The sequence below is a fragment of the Apis mellifera genome, linkage group LG8 (genome assembly GCF_003254395.2).
Source record: "Apis mellifera strain DH4 linkage group LG8, Amel_HAv3.1, whole genome shotgun sequence".
In the NCBI taxonomy this organism is placed as follows: domain Eukaryota; kingdom Metazoa; phylum Arthropoda; class Insecta; order Hymenoptera; family Apidae; genus Apis; species Apis mellifera.
In genome coordinates, this window is record NC_037645.1 from 6,950,168 (window position 1) to 6,967,351 (window position 17,184).

Genomic DNA, 17,184 nt, shown 5'->3' on the forward strand with positions numbered 1-17,184 from the left:
TTATAGAAATGTAAATTGCATTTGATTTCTTTTTTTCTTTTTTGGAATAAATGATATGATGAAAGGTAAATAATATATTCTTGTGACAATAGAGATTAGACGATAAATAATAGAGATTTATTTTTGATTTTTCCATCTAATTACAGGAGCTGCCACGTGCGTTCGTCTTTGGAATAGCTCACAATTAGTCAATCAAACTAAGTACTTAGGCTTAGATATGTACAACTGATGAATAGTCTTCCAGAGAAATTGTTTTTTTTTCTTTTTCTTCTTCTTCTTCTTCTTCTTCTCACTATTGCAACCTACATATTCAGATACACATTTATCTTTTTTCTTCTACAATTACTAGTTATTTATATAATATATATATATATATATATAAAAGGAAACATCTTCGATGTGCTTTCCTATTTCGCGAATACGCCTTACAAACTACTCGTTAATTGTTATCTCTAAATTTGTCCCTCGCAGATCCATCTTTTCTCTTCTCTTCTCTTCTCGGAGAAACCAATTCACGAGGCACGAATCGGCCCCTTATCTCGTTTTAAATAATCGAATACTGTGCAGCAGTCGAAAACGCACGAGGATAGGGTTGCAGTGTTTATCGTTTTTTTTCAAGTGGAAGAGAGAAATCTTTCACACTCCTCTACGGGCCGGAATTATGTATCACTACTAGGCGACCAGCAGTTCCAGCAGTTTTCCCATAGAATTTCATCATCAATGAAAAGAAATACTTTGGAATATTTCGCTTTTCCGATCGAGAGCCACACTCGTGAAAGATGATCATTTCAATTTGAAACGTCGTGGAAACGATCCCTTTCAGACTCTTATGAGATGCCCAGTTTTTTATAACTCGGGTGACAAATCGATTCACATGAAGCACTTGGACCGCGATTGGAACTCCATGGGTGCGAATCCGGTCGTGGAAACCCCTGACGGAGTTGTAGAGCCCATCATCCCCGAAGGGACGCCCACGCTGCCCACGCTGGTGCTGGACACTGCCACAGTCCCTGGCTCCTCTTTCACGTTCACCACTGGAATCACGAAAGAGAAGTGCTTGGATTCGTTTACTTTTAACGAGCGAAAGAACGAGTACAAAATATTAATGTAAAAAATTGTAAAAACACCGGGACATGGAAGAAATTAATTACTTTCAGGCCAATAGCACCTGGTAGGCACCGTTTCTTGCGTCATCGCTGCATCGTGCCTCCTTGCGAAACTACTGCCGAAAGAACCGCTCGTCATCGAACCCGAGGAACTCGTGGTCCCACCTGGAACATCCAAGTAATTGCCTTGAAACGCTTTGTCTGATCGTGAAGCATTTCACCAAGTCGAATATCGAATGCGTTGAAGATCAGAGTGGAGACTCACTTAATGAGGTGCCCAATTGACTGTAACCATTCATGTTAGGTATCTGCATGGACTGCATCGGTTGCAATTGCGGTTGAAGCTTCAAGAAAAATCCAAATTTTTTTTTTTTATTATTATTGACCATACGCGATAAAAATGGCGAGACACTGATGATGAGAGGAAGAATCACTTACTGATGGACAGTGGCTGTAGGGCAGCTGGGACTGTTGAAGGCTCCATGCACTGGAATAACAAGGAATAAGTAGTAGAAACTTTAAGAGGCGGATTCCAAGAGGCGAGGGAGGGACAATTGATACCTGGTGTCGTATCTGGTGTACGTAGACGGAGCGTAGGACGGTGGTGAGGGGCCGAACAAGTTCCTGGGGCCTAAGTGGACGTGCGTGGGTGTGAAAGGGTCGCCGAATAGAGGTTTGTACGGTGCGTTCCTGTACGGTCGCTTCATGCGCCTGCGCCTCCTATAGTTACCATTCTCGAACATGTCCACGTATTGCGGGTCTAGAAAAATGGAATATATCGCTGATCCTAAAATCCTAATTGTATTTTTCCAGATTTAAAAAGAGAGGGCACGAACCGAGAGTCCAAAAGTTCCCTTTCCTCTCGCCACCTCCATCGCGCGGCACTTTAACGAAGCACTCGTTCAACGACAGATTATGCCTGATGGAATTTTGCCAACCCTTTTTGTTCTTCTGAAAGTACGGAAATCGGGCGGTAATGTATGCGTATATCTCGCTCAAAGTCGCCCTCTTCTGAGCGCTGTGCTGTATAGCCATTGCGATCAGAGCGACGTAACTGTAGGGCGGCTTCTTGCTGGCCGAATCGTTGCTTGCATTCCCATTTCCGGTCACCGTCGCCGTCGAGGAACCGTCCGCCACCGTCGTAGGGGTGGAAGGCGTCGACGGAGTCGATGGATTGCTGTTGGTCGTGCTGTGTAGGGCACCGGTCGGCGACGACCCCTTCTCATCGAGGTGATGATGAGTGGAACCCGTCGAGTGCATGGAAACAGCGGAATTCGGGCTGTGCAGGCTGTGATGAGAGTGATGATGGGTCAGAGACGTGTGGTGAGACGCCAGGCCCCTGGTCAGGTTCACGGAAGAGTCCAGCTCCTTGGACGATGCGACACCGATGCAGCCATTTTGCATCTCCGATACAAAGCTGCTCACTGAAATACGTTGGGGATTATTCGATGTATATTTTATTTATAAATTATTAAAAAACTCGAGGGAGGATGGAATCTTTGTCGTTAAATTTCACGGATTCAAATCTGGAAGAATCCTCCTCCTGTTACCGGAGGAGGAGACGAGAGAAGAGAGAGAGATTAGATGATTTTTAATTCGAGACTAAACGTAGTCCTCCGAGAAATTGGACAATGGAACCGACTCGATCGATCTACACGACTGGTACGACTTCCTAGAAATCTCAGTCGAGGTAAAACAATTCAACCTTTGAAAGGAATTCACCCGGCGTCATTTGAGCTTCGACGATAAGCTGTTTGGAGAAATGAACGTCTCAGGCACACTGGGTGTCCTTAAGAATAAAATTATGTTTTTCATCAAGGGAGGGGAGAGGGAAAGAAAAATAGGGAGGGAATTTGGAAGAGAATTTGTAAATATTTCACTCAATTTTGATGATAAATAAGGTAAATGTAATTACAGGATAATTTATATAATTTAATATTTAATTCGTAATCCTGTTTTTATTAAAGCATACATACTGGACGAATCCAGTTGGATAATTGGCCATCAGAGAGTTTTTAAAGGTGGAAGAAAATCAGCGGGAAACACGGAGATATGAGTCAGAAAAGGAGTGCGTACGTGCATGGCGTCGAATATTCACCGGTGCCTCGCGGCACATGTAACTGGAACCGTAACTAGACACCGATAAGTTAAGCACGGCGCACTTGCACAACAGAGAGGTTTGGAACAAAAAGAAAAACAAAGTATGAATTTTCGCAAATTCAGTCGGGTCGGTTACGAGAATAGAAGAGAGCCAAGAACCCAATATTTCGCGATTTAAGTAACAAAACGATAGAATATCCAATTTAATTCCCGTTAATCTTCCGCAGGATCGATCCGAATGTTATCAATCGCTAGAACCTGGCCCCCACGAACATATCCATTCCCAGCATGATACGCGAATGATAGGCAAACATGATATCCCTAAACCAAGCTCCAGGGTATATGATTTTCGACGCAGAGAGGTCTCGTCATTTGGGAGGAGAAGAGGATAATATACTCCATATTACATGTTCTCGTGTCAGGTGTTTAAACTCGAGAAAAATTAATTAATAAATATATTATCATGGAAAAGAGTAATTATTCGTATATGCTGGATAAATTAGAAATTGGAATAAGTTGCGTTTAATTATCTTCAAGATTGAACATCATCTTTTACAGATCACGTGCCGGAGATTCGATATACGATATCGACCTACGAACACCTAAACATGTTCCACACAAGCTCGTAGGCCCCCGCGTGTAGATTTAAGGTACACAAGCGGACGACGAGATCGCGATAACCCGAAGCGTTTGCCAACACACCTGACTGCAACTGGAGATCCATTGCTACGCGACACCTACGAGACCGCATCTGCTCTCGTCATGGGATCCCTTGTTTCAAATTGTATGCGACAGACAATCGTCGACGAGTGAAAAAACATTCGGAGGAAAAGTCGAATAATTTTTCCTCCTCCCCCTCCTCGACCTGTTCTTCTTCAAAAAATTGAAATTGATATTAATATTAACTGGTGTAAGTAGATCATCGTACGATGATATATATTTCACAATGTGAATATGGAAGAAAAATGCAGTGTTCAGCTGTTGTGAAAACTGTTGTGACGTAATCACAAGCTTGCGAAAATTTGTTGGCCTTCGTCGAGGTATTATATTTGTAACGATGATTTAACGATGTCTGCAGATTTATAAAACAAGTTCATCAGTTCTCGATAAGTCTAATTAGGTTATGAATCTGTTTCGTTCTGTCTTATATATATTATAATGTCAAGGATCGAGAGAAAATTCAGCTTCCTACGATGAAAAAGAAAACGAGAAGATAAAGAGGAGAAAAGAAAGTTTATGCGAGGATCGATTAAAGCGATCCTCGGGGCGAAGGTCGTTGTCTTCGTGATCGTTGTCGCGCTGAAAATCATGGCATTCGCATTCCTGAAATGCTGCGGGTTCCGCGAGGAATCGGCGTCGATAAGCGAAATACAATACATCGTGACATCACGCTGCGAATCGCACGCCTTTGTCCTCGTCGTCATTGTTTCTCTTTGATTAGGTCGGCTGGCTACTCCGATCCTAGCATCGACCTTTACTTCGTATCTTCCTATAATTCGATTTTCCATTATCAACAATTCCTTCTTCTTCTTCTTCTTCTTCTTTTTCAGATAGGATCTTTTTTCTGAGCCGATTAATTAGCTCAACTGAGCGAGCGAGTAATCGTAATACGATCGTTGAAATAAGGTGAAAGTCATACTCCTTTCGATATCGAGTATCATGGCGATTGTAGCGAGGCTAGGGATAAGCATTAGAGGGCGTCAGGGCACGTGTTCGATGATTCCATTCCTGCCCAGCTACTAAAGGGATCCCATCGGGCTAGGCCACTCCCACTCTCCCATGGAATAGCACGTGCCTTCCTACAACGATACCCATCAACCCCGAACCCCGTATTTTATGACCCGTGTACAACGGTAAGTACTCACTTCCAAGTATCACGTTCCACTTACTTGTATGATCAATCTTGGCAATCTTCGTTTAACGAATTTGAGAGAGAAATGCTCTTCTCGAAATTTTTTTTTTTTTTTCTTTAAAAATAATATTACAGGGATATTTAAGCGGGACGAAATCGAGAGCGAATTTCTCTTTAAAGAAGTGAGCGCGAAGAAATTATGAAGTAAATCAAGGGGCCAGGGGGTCATATGCACGATAACTCATCTTACGATATCTTCCACCGTAAGCCAATCACCGAGTGGTATCTCGACCTCGTCAAACGTAGCGACATCTTCATAGGTATTCCCCTTCTCCGTTTCGCAATTAACAAAGGAAATAAATATTAATTTTCTTGGTTTAATTTCGATCAACAATTGATCGGCTTTTCATCCTCCTTTTTTTATAAAGTAGAATAATTTCTTTGTATCTTCGCTTCTCCATCTAACAACCTGTTACTGTATAGAATTTTATTTATATATACATTCAATATTTTGCAGCGAGGCCGAATCTGGACGAGTCAACTTAGATACAAAGAGATGATAATAAATTGAGGGGGCCCGACTTGGTTCTTGCCACTTGGTTCGTCGTCGAACATTTATCTCATTTTCTTTTCTCGCGGCCGTTTTGCAACCGACCACCCGTCATTTCTGATCGTTTTATCGTTTTAGAGAGCCAAGGAGCCGGTCGGTTTAGACGCCGATAAGGAAATCGAGTACAAATTGCGTGACTCTCCACCTCCTTATCTGCCTTCACTGGACTTCTATGCAAGCTGTAAATGACACTTCTCAGATTTACCTACCTTACGTGGTAGGACATCTAACGACGAAATTATCAAAAAATCAAAAATTATCGTTTATCACCGGCTGGCTCGTTTGTTAAATTTCGATCGATCGATCGAAATTTCCATTCGAGGATCGAAAATTTTATTGCATTAACAGTTGTTGTTAATTGGAATGAACGCCCGCGATTTCCTTATCAACTAAAGAGTAACCCAGAACCGTGCCCTTGTTTACTAGAAATCTATTTTAACGCGGGTAAAATGATATTACGTTTCGCGGCCTGGTTTCCGAATAAATAAATAGAATTACGTTATCGACGATGTAAATGAGGCGCTATCTGGTTGGTTTTTTCGGAAAGGAATCATCGAGATTCTTGAACTCGTTCGAACAGGAGTTGATAAAACGGATAACTGTGCTTTAAAAAAGGAGGAAAAAAAAAAAAAAAAAAAGAAGAAGAAGAAAAAAAAAGCGAGTATTATAACTACGGTATAATTATGATAATGGAATTATCAACGTTTTGTTTGTTAGTTTCGTGTAATTAGAAGGCTCTAAAGAAGCTAAACTACGACCCCAGTTAATCAGAGCACCGCTCAAGCGCTGCACAATTAAACGTGTCAACTTTCTATGGAGCTTTATCGGTGAGTTTTTATTAGCCCGATAAATATGCATGCATAATCGTGAATATGACTATTAAACGCACCACGAAAATGTAGAACATCAGTCGAGACACTTATTAGCTAGTATTTATACTGTTTACGATATTTTTACAGCAAAAAAAAAATTTTTTTTTTTTTTTTTTTTCAAAAGTCATCAAAAAGTGCCGAAGTTTCAAGATCGAGGAAGAAAAAGATCTTAAATACACTTTTAACACTTTTGTAATAATGCGGTAAGTGGATGATCGATTGTAAAAATATTATCGTTCGCCAAAATTAATAAATTAATGATTTGAAATCTCTTTCTGTTCAAAAAAAAAAAAAAAAAAAATAAAGAAGAAGAAGAAGAAGAAAAATCATCGTTCGTTGTCTCTAGAAAAACTCGTATCTAGAAAAATTTTTCGACTGCTACCTACGAGGAAGATCCTCGTCGTAGCCTCGTCGTCATCGAGACTGACTAATAGCTTTATCTAATCGAACGGAGCAGACTAAAGATTTTTGCGACGTGTACGCGATCAAATCGCGTGCACACGCGCATAACTCGCTCAAGATATTGATACCAAGCTTCTTAGATTTCAACGGAGCCCCGTCTATCTTCAGCGATTAGCGAATCAGAAAAATCTGGTAACACGAAACTCCGGGTGCGATCATTTCCTCCTTTATCAGAGGATTTATATGCTCTTTTAACTCTTCCGACGTCATTCGTCTTCCATCGTGTACAAGGAAAAACTCACTCTCCCTATATTTCCCTATGAATCGATGTTATTTTTTTCTTTTTTTTTTTTTTTAATCACAATCTACTATATATATATAGTAGTTATCGCAACGAACCGAAGTATAGATAAGAATTTTACTTCAGTTTTTGATCGGATTCATTATACTTCCATAAACAAATCTATCCACCGAACGTGCCTTTTTGCATCATCCCGACGAATGATTAATGGACATTGGCGTTAACAACCAACGTATGAAGCTGGACACGTCCATCAGCAACATAATATTAATACAACGTGTATACACCATCTATACGAAAACAATGCATCTCGCTGATTGTAATTGATAAATCATCAGAGTATATATATATATTTCTGTTTCCAGGTATACACGCATCATTTGATACACAGGGTATATTTCCATTAGTGATCATTTTTAACCCGAAACTGTCGAGGATGAGCAACTGACAGCTTCTCGAAGAAGCGCAATCGAGGCAGAGAATGTGAACTGAACGACACGTGGAGAGATTAGGATGCAGCCTCCACCGGTATATCATCCATTACTGTCTTTCTCTCTCTCTCTCTCTCTCTCTCTTTTCCCTCCAGTTTTTACTTTCTTTCCTCGTTCTATTTATTCCCCCTTCCCCCGTAACAGTTCCATCTTCTTTCAGATTATTCTCGACCGGTTTTTCCGTCTCTTTTCCGGCTCCCTGTCCCGTGCCTTTCAGTCAGTAAGGAGTCACGCGACACTTGAGCAGCATTTTGTATTATTAGAACGCGGTTTTCGGCTACCGTGAACACGAAGAAATCATTGGTGGCGGCATCCCGATGACGTCAAGCCAGTCTTTCAACGTCACTCAACACGTTTTTAGATACATGCTCGGATGGTAACGATTTTTTGTTGAACGTGGTTAGGCACGGCGCGAAATGGAACGCTACTTACCTTGATGCAGGGGGGGAAGGGGCGATGGCGGGGACACCTGAAAAGGCTCCTGCTTGATCTTCAACGAGTGAGACGACTCCTGCATCCCGCCCAGCCCCGTGACACCCAGATTTCCATTACCTTGCTGTAATTCCTGAAATAAGGAAATTCGTTTATTTTAAACGTATCCTTCCCTTACCGACGTAAGGGAATATAACCTAACAAATCATTTCAAAGGAAGAATTTTTCTATATTCTATGTATAGTGAGATATATATATATATTATATTTTAATATCTATTAATACGTTGTAGGACGTGATTTAAACGAAAAAATGATAAAGTGGATCGTGTAAATCTATGTGGAGGAACAATCGGACGGTATGAATTTGTATATGAACAGTATTATGATGGACAAGGGGAGGGCAGTGATGAAAGGTGAACGAACCGGAGAATCGTGCAACGTGAACGACGTTGGCGCATCCACGAGGCCGGGCCAAAAAGACTTCTGGCTCGTAGCTGGCAATGTTTGAAGTGCCGTCGCCGGAAGCTTACAAACACCGGCCCGGTGTTGTGACATCGTATTATGCCAAGCGAAACTTACGATCTCGCTAGATCGTTAATTTGCGATCCAGCTTTACGACGTCTAGTTTGCACCGAACCACCGATGTACTTGGCAAAAATTCGTCAAACAACTAGCCCACCAATACTCCATATAACTATCGCACGATCTCCTCCGTTCCAGGCAAATTATTATTCAAACAACGAATATAGTAAAATTTTGTAAGAGTACAGTGCAAAAATATTGCATCAGTAGAGATAAGTAAGTAACTCTTGTTCTTTTTCAAAGCAAAATTAATAGATTAATATGTATATATATGTATATATTTTGGATTTATTCTATTATTGATCGGACAAAGGGCAGTGTCGTTGACCCAGAGTTTATATAATCCGTTTCATCTTTCAGTTCACAATTATTTTCGCGGGTAGGATTGTCAAAAGCGGTTTGCAAATGTGGCAGAATATACAGAGATCGCGTGGAAATATACCGGAGAAGTGCATCAGGGGTTGACACTGAAAAACGTTCTCGAGAAATCTGTCGAGGCGGTTGGCTGGAACACGTGGTCACCTCGTTAATTCGCTAGACAGCCATTAAATTAAGCTCCTATACCGGTGAATGCTTTGAACGAATAGGGAAAAAGAGGATCGACATAGCTGGATTCTTCAAAGGACAAAAATTTTAGAAATAACTTTTGGATTACTATCGGTGTACTTGCTGGAAGAAATATTGCTTGGAAAGAAAGTGGTAAATGATTAAATGAAGTGATATATCTCTAATATATCATTATATATCTATATATCTAAGTGTGTTAATCATGAATCCACAGAATCCATAGTCTTTCATAGAGATATTAAGAATTGGTGAATGATAATTTCAATTTTTGTAAATTAAAAGAGAAATAATAGGTGGAAATATGGGGAAATACCGCTTGATAAATTACATGTTTTATAAACAAACAAATGAAAGTTGGTTTATTGTTTCTGATGATTTAGCTTGTTTGCACTACATACAGAGTTCAACATGACTAAAGATAGAGGGCCTATAAACACTTCTGTAGATCAACAAATGAATGAGATTTAGAACGTCAGGATAAACTTATATCTTTGATCCTTTGTTTTTCATCATATTTTAACTCTATTTCATATAAGAGAGACGATCAAATAATTATAAATCAGCAAATTAAATGATTCTTCTCGGAAAATTAATAGGTTAAACTCATTGAAAATTTTGAAAATCGATCAAATGTAATCCGAGATTGAAAGATTGAATTATGCTTTAACAATTTACATTCTATTCCTTTCCCTAACAAGTGTATCAACATACAAGCGATGGAAGTCAGGTCGTGGGAGAGGAAAGATCAGCATAGGTCGACAATGTGAGAGGCAACTCTTCTCTTATCTGCTGCCTCGATAAAAAGCTCCTCTCCGCTTTTCCTTCAACTTATCAGCGGTTCGTTTATTTTGAATAACTAGTTCGCGTGTCTGCCCCAGAATTATCGTCCCATGACCACCTAATAATCACATATTCTTCCTTCGATATTGCTTTAATTTAAACTCGGCACGGAGTACACTCCTACACAACTGGCCTGATTTAGCCTGTTAGCCATAGTAAGACGAGCTTCTATCGATTTCTCGAGCTCGCTTTGTAAGCCTATACCACATCCGATCGATCCACAGGTTGAATCAAATATAAGTTCATTCATGGAAGAGGGCTATTCAATAAATTCAACTGTCTATGCTCAAACTGGACGATTCTACTCTCTACTCGAAATTTGAATAAAGAAGAGACGACGATTATTTAGAAATGGAATGGTTAATAATAATTCGACGAAGAGACGCAGATCGGATAGTTGCGAAATTTTCGAGGTCACGACCTCCATTTTTCTCTTTTTTCTTTCCCTCGTATGCGACGATAAGCAACGCTGCTCAACACTCTCGATTATCGGTACACTCTCGACTGAACTGTTTGACGAGCGTTAATTTGAAAATCCATGAAAATTCAATGATTTATAATAATCAATCCTTCGCGATGATCAATTGCCTGTGTGATTTTACAATTGTAAAAAAAATTCATGGAATACCATGCAATTATTTTTTAAACAAACGATCTCTCATGGTCCTCCATGATTTTACAGATAATTAAATGATTAAGATTAAGAAAGATTACCCCAGCGACGGGAATGACGTGCGAGACCATCCTCGGTTTGTCCAGGTCGTAATTCATAAAAATGCTGGCCGTTGCAGCTGCATTTACACTATGCTGCACGGCTAAGTCCTCCCAATAGGCGGGCAAGCCCTCCACTGTTCAACACTGATTCTTTCAAAATGTTCTAATTTTTTTTCTTTCTTTCTTTCTTTCTTTGAAAGGGATTTGTTTTTCAAAGTTTCTCAAAATTGCACTGGCACAAAATTGTTCAACAATTAACAATCACTGATCACAAGCTACACCTTTCAATAGTTGATGTTACATCTTTAAGAGGAGGCTACCTTGGCACACAAGAACAGCATCAGCAAAAATGGTTGAAAATAATTATTCTTCCAACTTGTTGATCTGCAACAAAAAAGATAGGAGATACAAGTATCCATAAAACTAATTATAATATTCTTGCTTAATTTATTCAATATTAAAAAGAACAATTTTCAAATTATTTTATCAATATTTATGCATCCTAACATCTTCATTAAATAGGAAATAACCGAAATCCCCCTGACAAATGAAGCTAACACAATTCCCTTCAACGATTCTCAACGTTGTTGGAAAAACTCGTGTTGGAAAACTCAAAGCCGCCGATTCGATGGGATAAGGAGTTCGACACAGGTCTGGAAGGGAATTCGTTGACGGGTGAGCAACAGCTGAACACTTAGCCGAGAGGAGAGAGACCCCATCCCGGGGGAGCCGTTGAGACTTCCGGCGGCCGCCGACAGAGGATCCTGGACACGTCCTCTGACGGACATCATCGTAAATTTCGACAATAAGAGGATGCACCGTGGCCATTTATTTCAAGTTTAGGACGCGCGCATTAAGAAATATTCATGCCGGTATTTATCGGTGTTGAAGGAACTCGTTAATTGGATATCAGCATTAAAGAGCTGTGGATTTCTTAATGCATTAATGTTTCTTTAACAATTAAGATTATTAATATTGAAAATTAATTAATAAAATTTATCTAGAGAATCTACTTATAATTGAAAAACACTGATTGCAATCCGCTATTGATGATCATCAAGGAAAACTTGTTGAACGGATTCAATGAATATCTATTAATTAATATTAAACAGGGAGAATTGATCTGAATAATCGTGAGAAAATGTAAAGTCTTAGGATTGTAAAATAGGCAGAAAATTGATTAATACAAGCAAGCTTTGAAATCAGTAAATTAATTCAATAATGAGTGATTCTCTTGTTGAAATCTTTCAAGAATGTATATTATATATTAATTGATGCCTGATTTATGGAAGTGGAGACAGTTGTTTTGACGTAATTAGGAGATCCCCTTATCTTACTCTGACAGAAGGAAGAGCCGTTTTATCTGGCTGTTTACTAAACACACGCGTTAAGTTCATAGAAATTCTTGCTCGATCGAAAAACGAAGTTTATAAACTCCACTTCCCGCTGATGATATTTTAGACATTTCAACAATAATATTGCACGAAATCCATCTTTTTATTTTGGCTCGTGTGTTGTACGATAGTAAACCGTCTCTCATTCATAAGTTTCTCAGATCATAAATGTAAGACGCAAGACGTTTAGATCAACAACGTTTCAAGATCCGCAGTTTCTTCAGAGGTGATGAACTTTGCACATGACGTTGCAAACGAGATCGTCGACATCCGACGGCATCGTAGGTTAAGACCGAAACCTAAGTTAACCGAGTTTCCCTTCCTTTTTCTTTCTTTCTTTCTTTCTCTTCCTTTTTTATTTCTTTTTTTTTTAAATTACGATTATTTAAAAATAATCGAAACATTTGCACACCGAATCTTCGATGATTGTTCTTAATAAATGCAGATATAATTTTTACAATAATTTGATACGAAAAATTGTATTTTAAAAAACAATTTTCATATATTTCGTTCTTCTCTTTAATTTTCTTTATCTCTTTAAGGCCCGTTAAACTTTCTTAAAGCAAATCTCTGGAGATAGGAAGAAGAGAGAGAAGATATTAATAAAAAAAAAGAAAAGCCATACTCATCTCCTTCGTTAAAATAATCCAAAACTCTTCGTTCTCTATTTTCGAAGAACGAATAGAAGATTATGAATATCTGAAAGCTTGAAAGACCCTCATTAAATAATCACCAATAAGGAAAAAACCAATCACGTTTTCTGCAACTGAAATCACGAATCAAAAAAGAATCAAAACCTATTCGAGATAAAAGGAAATGTAACCAAGAAAAGAAAAAGGAAAGAGAAGCACCACGATGGTTTGATAAAATAATAAGATGATTAAAATTCTGATTATCAGAATAATTAAATCAAACGGATCACTTATAAAAAGCTTATAAAACTATGAAACAAACTGAAACAAACAACTCACAGTGATCAAGAAGCCTATCTGAAATCTTCGATTCGGGCGACGAAAGATGGATCACCAGGGAAGTTTTTACCTCGTTCTTAGCACTTAGCGAGGACGAGATTTCTCTTTTTTTTTTCTTTTTTTCTCTCTCTTTAAACACTTGTGTCGAATCGCGATCGCGTGGAAACGGTCGGATAGGAGCGGAAACACGATGAGCTTGAGAGGAGAGCCAACCGAGATTGAAACTAATTGAGAATGTCGAAGCGGACCAGCGAGTGTTTCGAAGCGGGTGGAGGCGCGCAGAGGCGGAGTTTCGTGGTCACCGAGCCGTCCAACTTATCAGAGACCTCCCACGTCTCGGTTCTCCGCCCCTTGTGACTAGAACAGCCAAAAATCCTGTCTTCGTAGGCTACTTCCATACATACTCTCTCTCTCTCTCTCTCTCTCTCTCTCTCTCTCGGCTTTATTGTTACGTACTCGTTATTAAGGCAATGTCAAGTACCCATAAAATACCCATTTTGATAAACTTCTTTTACAGGAAATCGGGCGGAAAAGAAGGATAAAGAAGGATGCGTTTGTCGGAGGAGGAAGGAAGGATTATTTTTATTGAGACTGAAGAAAGGAGCAACAAGTGAAGAGAATGATAGATTAAGAATAAGAATGTCTGGCTTATTCGTTATTGTTGATGCGCTGATTTATTATTTGTTATACTTCCAATGGGGAAGTTTGTAAAGAGAGTAGAGTGATTATTAAATGGTATGAAACAAATATTACATTTAGAATGATAATATTATTTATTTATCAGGTTTTACAAGTTGTTGAAATTTCTGGATTATAAAAATGTCTTGGATGAAATACGTAATTGAAAATGGATTATTGGATATTGTATTATAAGTAAGATTGAAATTATATTTATTTATTTATTCTGAAATTTCAATGTTACATTAATTTATATTAATGAAATCATATATATATCTAGGTATTGTGCGGCCAAGACCTTTTTTTACAATCTATCTGACATCCTTCCGATTTCGACCAAATAAAACACGTTTGTTGTGCTCTACTTTAGAAAGAATTGGTCCAATATCGGTCATCAAGCGCAATTATGTAAGCGTGTTCAGGTAGCGCTTAAGAAATCACATTAGGCAATCGTGTTTTGCACGATAATCATTACCCAGAATCCTGAAGGAATTAACGAGGTCATCGACGAAAGAATTGCTGAACTCGATGGAAAACGCCTGGTCAGGTTTTAATCGCGCCTGGTCTGATCATTGGATTGCCGTTTCCACTTTGCCGGTTTTCAATGCGCACGCGTTCATTTGGATCGATACCGTGCAAAGTTTATATCTATCTAGTGAAAAAAAAAAAAAAAAAGAAGAAGCTTCGTCTTATCAATTATTACATTCAAATTATATTTCTATATCGTGTACACAATATTCATTTTTCAAATCAAAGATATTAATTTTTTTTTTTTTTTTTTCTTTTGGTTTCGAACGAAAGATTTACAAATTGTTTGGTGGAATCGTAAATCTTTAACACGATGGGCCTTTTTTTTTTTTATTTCAAAAATTGAAGCACGCAGTTAATTTATCCATTAGAAACGTGTTTCTGATCAAGTTCCGTTTTTCGTGTTACACAAAGCATAGAGGGGAAAGAAAAGCGGTCGCCATGCTTTGGGCGGAGACTGCGTAACATTTGCCTCCTCCATTGGATGAAAAGATCGATCTGGTGCATCAGCTGCACGCGCCTGCTCAGTAAACGTCCTCTAATACCTCGTGATTCGTTTCGCTACGGAGTACTTACAGATTCCTACTGTACAGAATATCCTTTCACTTCCATAAAAACAATACCCATTGTTTCCCGGATAGAAAATATGTTTGAAGTTATTAGAAGGAGACTGTATTGAAATTTTTTCGAACCAGATCTGAAGCATTTCTGTTAGTTGCTATAATTAAATTATAGAATTTCGTTAAAATTTTATAATAATTGTATATATATTCTGAAGCTATTTTTTTTTTTTTTTGATAAATTTCTGAACAATTATAAAATTGATGGAGAGTGAAATTCATTGTTGAAATATGATTGATCCTTCAAGAAATTTATCGTTGAAAATTTTTAATTAAATAAAATTCACAATTAATAATTTTTATCGAAAATTATTTCGAAAGAAGATATGGTTTTATTTCAAATTGATTTTTTCTAGATCTCGCAATCGGTGTACAACAATGGTACACAGTCATTCTAAGGAAGAATTCCAAAGGATCAGTTTCTTTTTATGGCATCTCTATCGGAATCGAAATCTCCGGACAAATAAACATCGCACAAGTTCCCAGCCATTGATCGTGAGCAATATAAATACTTCTTGCTTGATACGAGTATAATTCTGAGAAATGGGACCGTGATACGTGCCACTGATTACGTAATGATTTAGGCAGGATACTGATAAGCTCTGTAAAACCGAAGGGGTTAACATTTCTTTAACTCTGCCTCAGAATGATTTTTTTTTAATCATTCTAGTAATTATTATATGTCTATTTTATATATTTAATTTATTGCTAAAGTAATATGAATTAACAGAAAAATAATTCTTAAGATTTTATAGCTTAAAAAGGCTTTTATTATTATTCGTATAAAATTATTATATTATTCATATAAAATATTATTAGAATTTATATTTTTCTATCTCTATTGGATACTTTCATTTTTAGAATGATTTTCTTATTACATTCTTTTTCTTTTTTTAATATATTCCTCGTGATCAGTTTATCATTGATTCATTTATCTAGCGTTATGTCACATTGATAAAATATAGAATAAAAATTCAGAGAGAAGAATTAAGTTGATCCACAATCTTTTTTCGAAGATATAAAATATTAGATATCGCAATCGTAAATCTAAATATTATTGCATTGATCATACAATTGCTCGATAAATGTTTTTAATTTAAATTTATGATAGAATTTTTATGATAGAATTTACTATATCACTCGGCACTATTAAGTCCTTAAGTATTGAACTATTCATTGAAATTTCCTATTCGAAAAAAAAAAACGATGGCCGGATATTTTTCAATGGTGATAACGGATTGTTGATCTAAGGCTAAGACTCACCGTCCTGGATGTTGTCACTGTAACAGTGTATTGTTAGAGTAGTACAATGAGCGTGTTTAACAATACCGCCGGCCGATCCAGCCGATTGTTTCCTCGCCTCTTAACGTTACTGTTGCCATTAGCCGCGGCGATTGCGATTAATTTGCTACTAAAACAACGTGTGCCTTGCCTGTCCAATTATTATCACGTGCACGATAATCTATTACAAGCGAGCTGATTATATCAAAAGAAATATACCATCTCTCAATTTGTTTGAAATAATTTTTAATCAAAACTTATGCGTACATAATACTTTAATTATTTTATATAAGCTCAACTTGGATTCTTATAGGCGAGGAGCAAGGTAATTATTTTTATGAGTATAAGCTATGGAGAAACTATAAAAATTCCTGTCATTCATTCGTAACAAGTCACGCTTATGAAGAAACGATAAATTATTAGGAAATTCAATCCTTCGGTCCCTTTAAAAATTATAACTGACCTAACAAGCGCAAGGAAAGACGAAAAGAAAGGGAACTCTTGTTTTGATTAGGGAATGTCAAAGCAAACTGACTCCGTAGCACTGGGCTGCCCTTTTTTCTTAGTCTCTCCCTACCAATTTTATTGGATTTTTATGGTGGTTTGTCGTGACTGGTCGTGGTCACGTTCTATAGCAAGTCACTGCAAGCTATTGTGTCACGGTTATAGTATTCTTAAGTTAGCAAAAGATATATGTAAGCGTAGAATTATTTAAAATTATCGATTTGAAATATATTTTTTTTTTCTCAAAAATAAATAAGTATAGAAATAAAATCATCGTTAGAGTATAGAAAAATTGTTTAAAAAAAAAAATTATTGCAAACATTTCGTTTTTTTATTG

At 37.7% G+C, this 17,184-nt stretch overlaps 1 protein-coding gene and 1 long non-coding RNA gene across 5 annotated transcripts; one reads left to right on the forward strand and one right to left on the reverse strand.

The window, feature by feature from the left end:
- Positions 1-95: 95 nt before the first annotated feature.
- On the reverse strand, positions 96-13,512 carry LOC726165 (fork head domain transcription factor slp1). 3 transcript variants are annotated; one of them, XM_026442307.1, is made up of 9 exons: positions 13,237-13,512; positions 10,872-11,255; positions 8,167-8,299; positions 1,943-2,530; positions 1,668-1,866; positions 1,545-1,593; positions 1,372-1,450; positions 1,152-1,271; positions 96-1,034 (listed from the first exon to the last, which is right to left on the reverse strand). In XM_026442307.1, the coding sequence occupies exons 2-9, from the start codon at positions 10,926-10,928 to the stop codon at positions 871-873; spliced, it is 1,389 nt and encodes a 462-aa protein (XP_026298092.1). In that variant the 5' UTR covers positions 10,929-11,255; positions 13,237-13,512; the 3' UTR covers positions 96-870. The 3 variants fall into 3 exon arrangements, with proteins under 3 accessions (XP_026298092.1, XP_026298091.1, XP_026298090.1); XM_026442306.1 differs by having other exon boundaries at positions 1,152-1,292; XM_026442305.1 differs by having other exon boundaries at positions 1,152-1,301.
- On the forward strand, positions 2,537-10,862 carry LOC102655491. Of its 2 annotated transcripts, XR_003305171.1 has the most exons (4): positions 2,537-6,743; positions 7,609-7,771; positions 8,459-8,966; positions 9,111-10,862. It is a non-coding gene; the product is annotated as an uncharacterized LOC102655491 (long non-coding RNA). The 2 variants fall into 2 exon arrangements; XR_003305170.1 differs by lacking the exon at positions 2,537-6,743 and having other exon boundaries at positions 6,805-7,771.
- Positions 13,513-17,184: the final 3,672 nt, after the last annotated feature.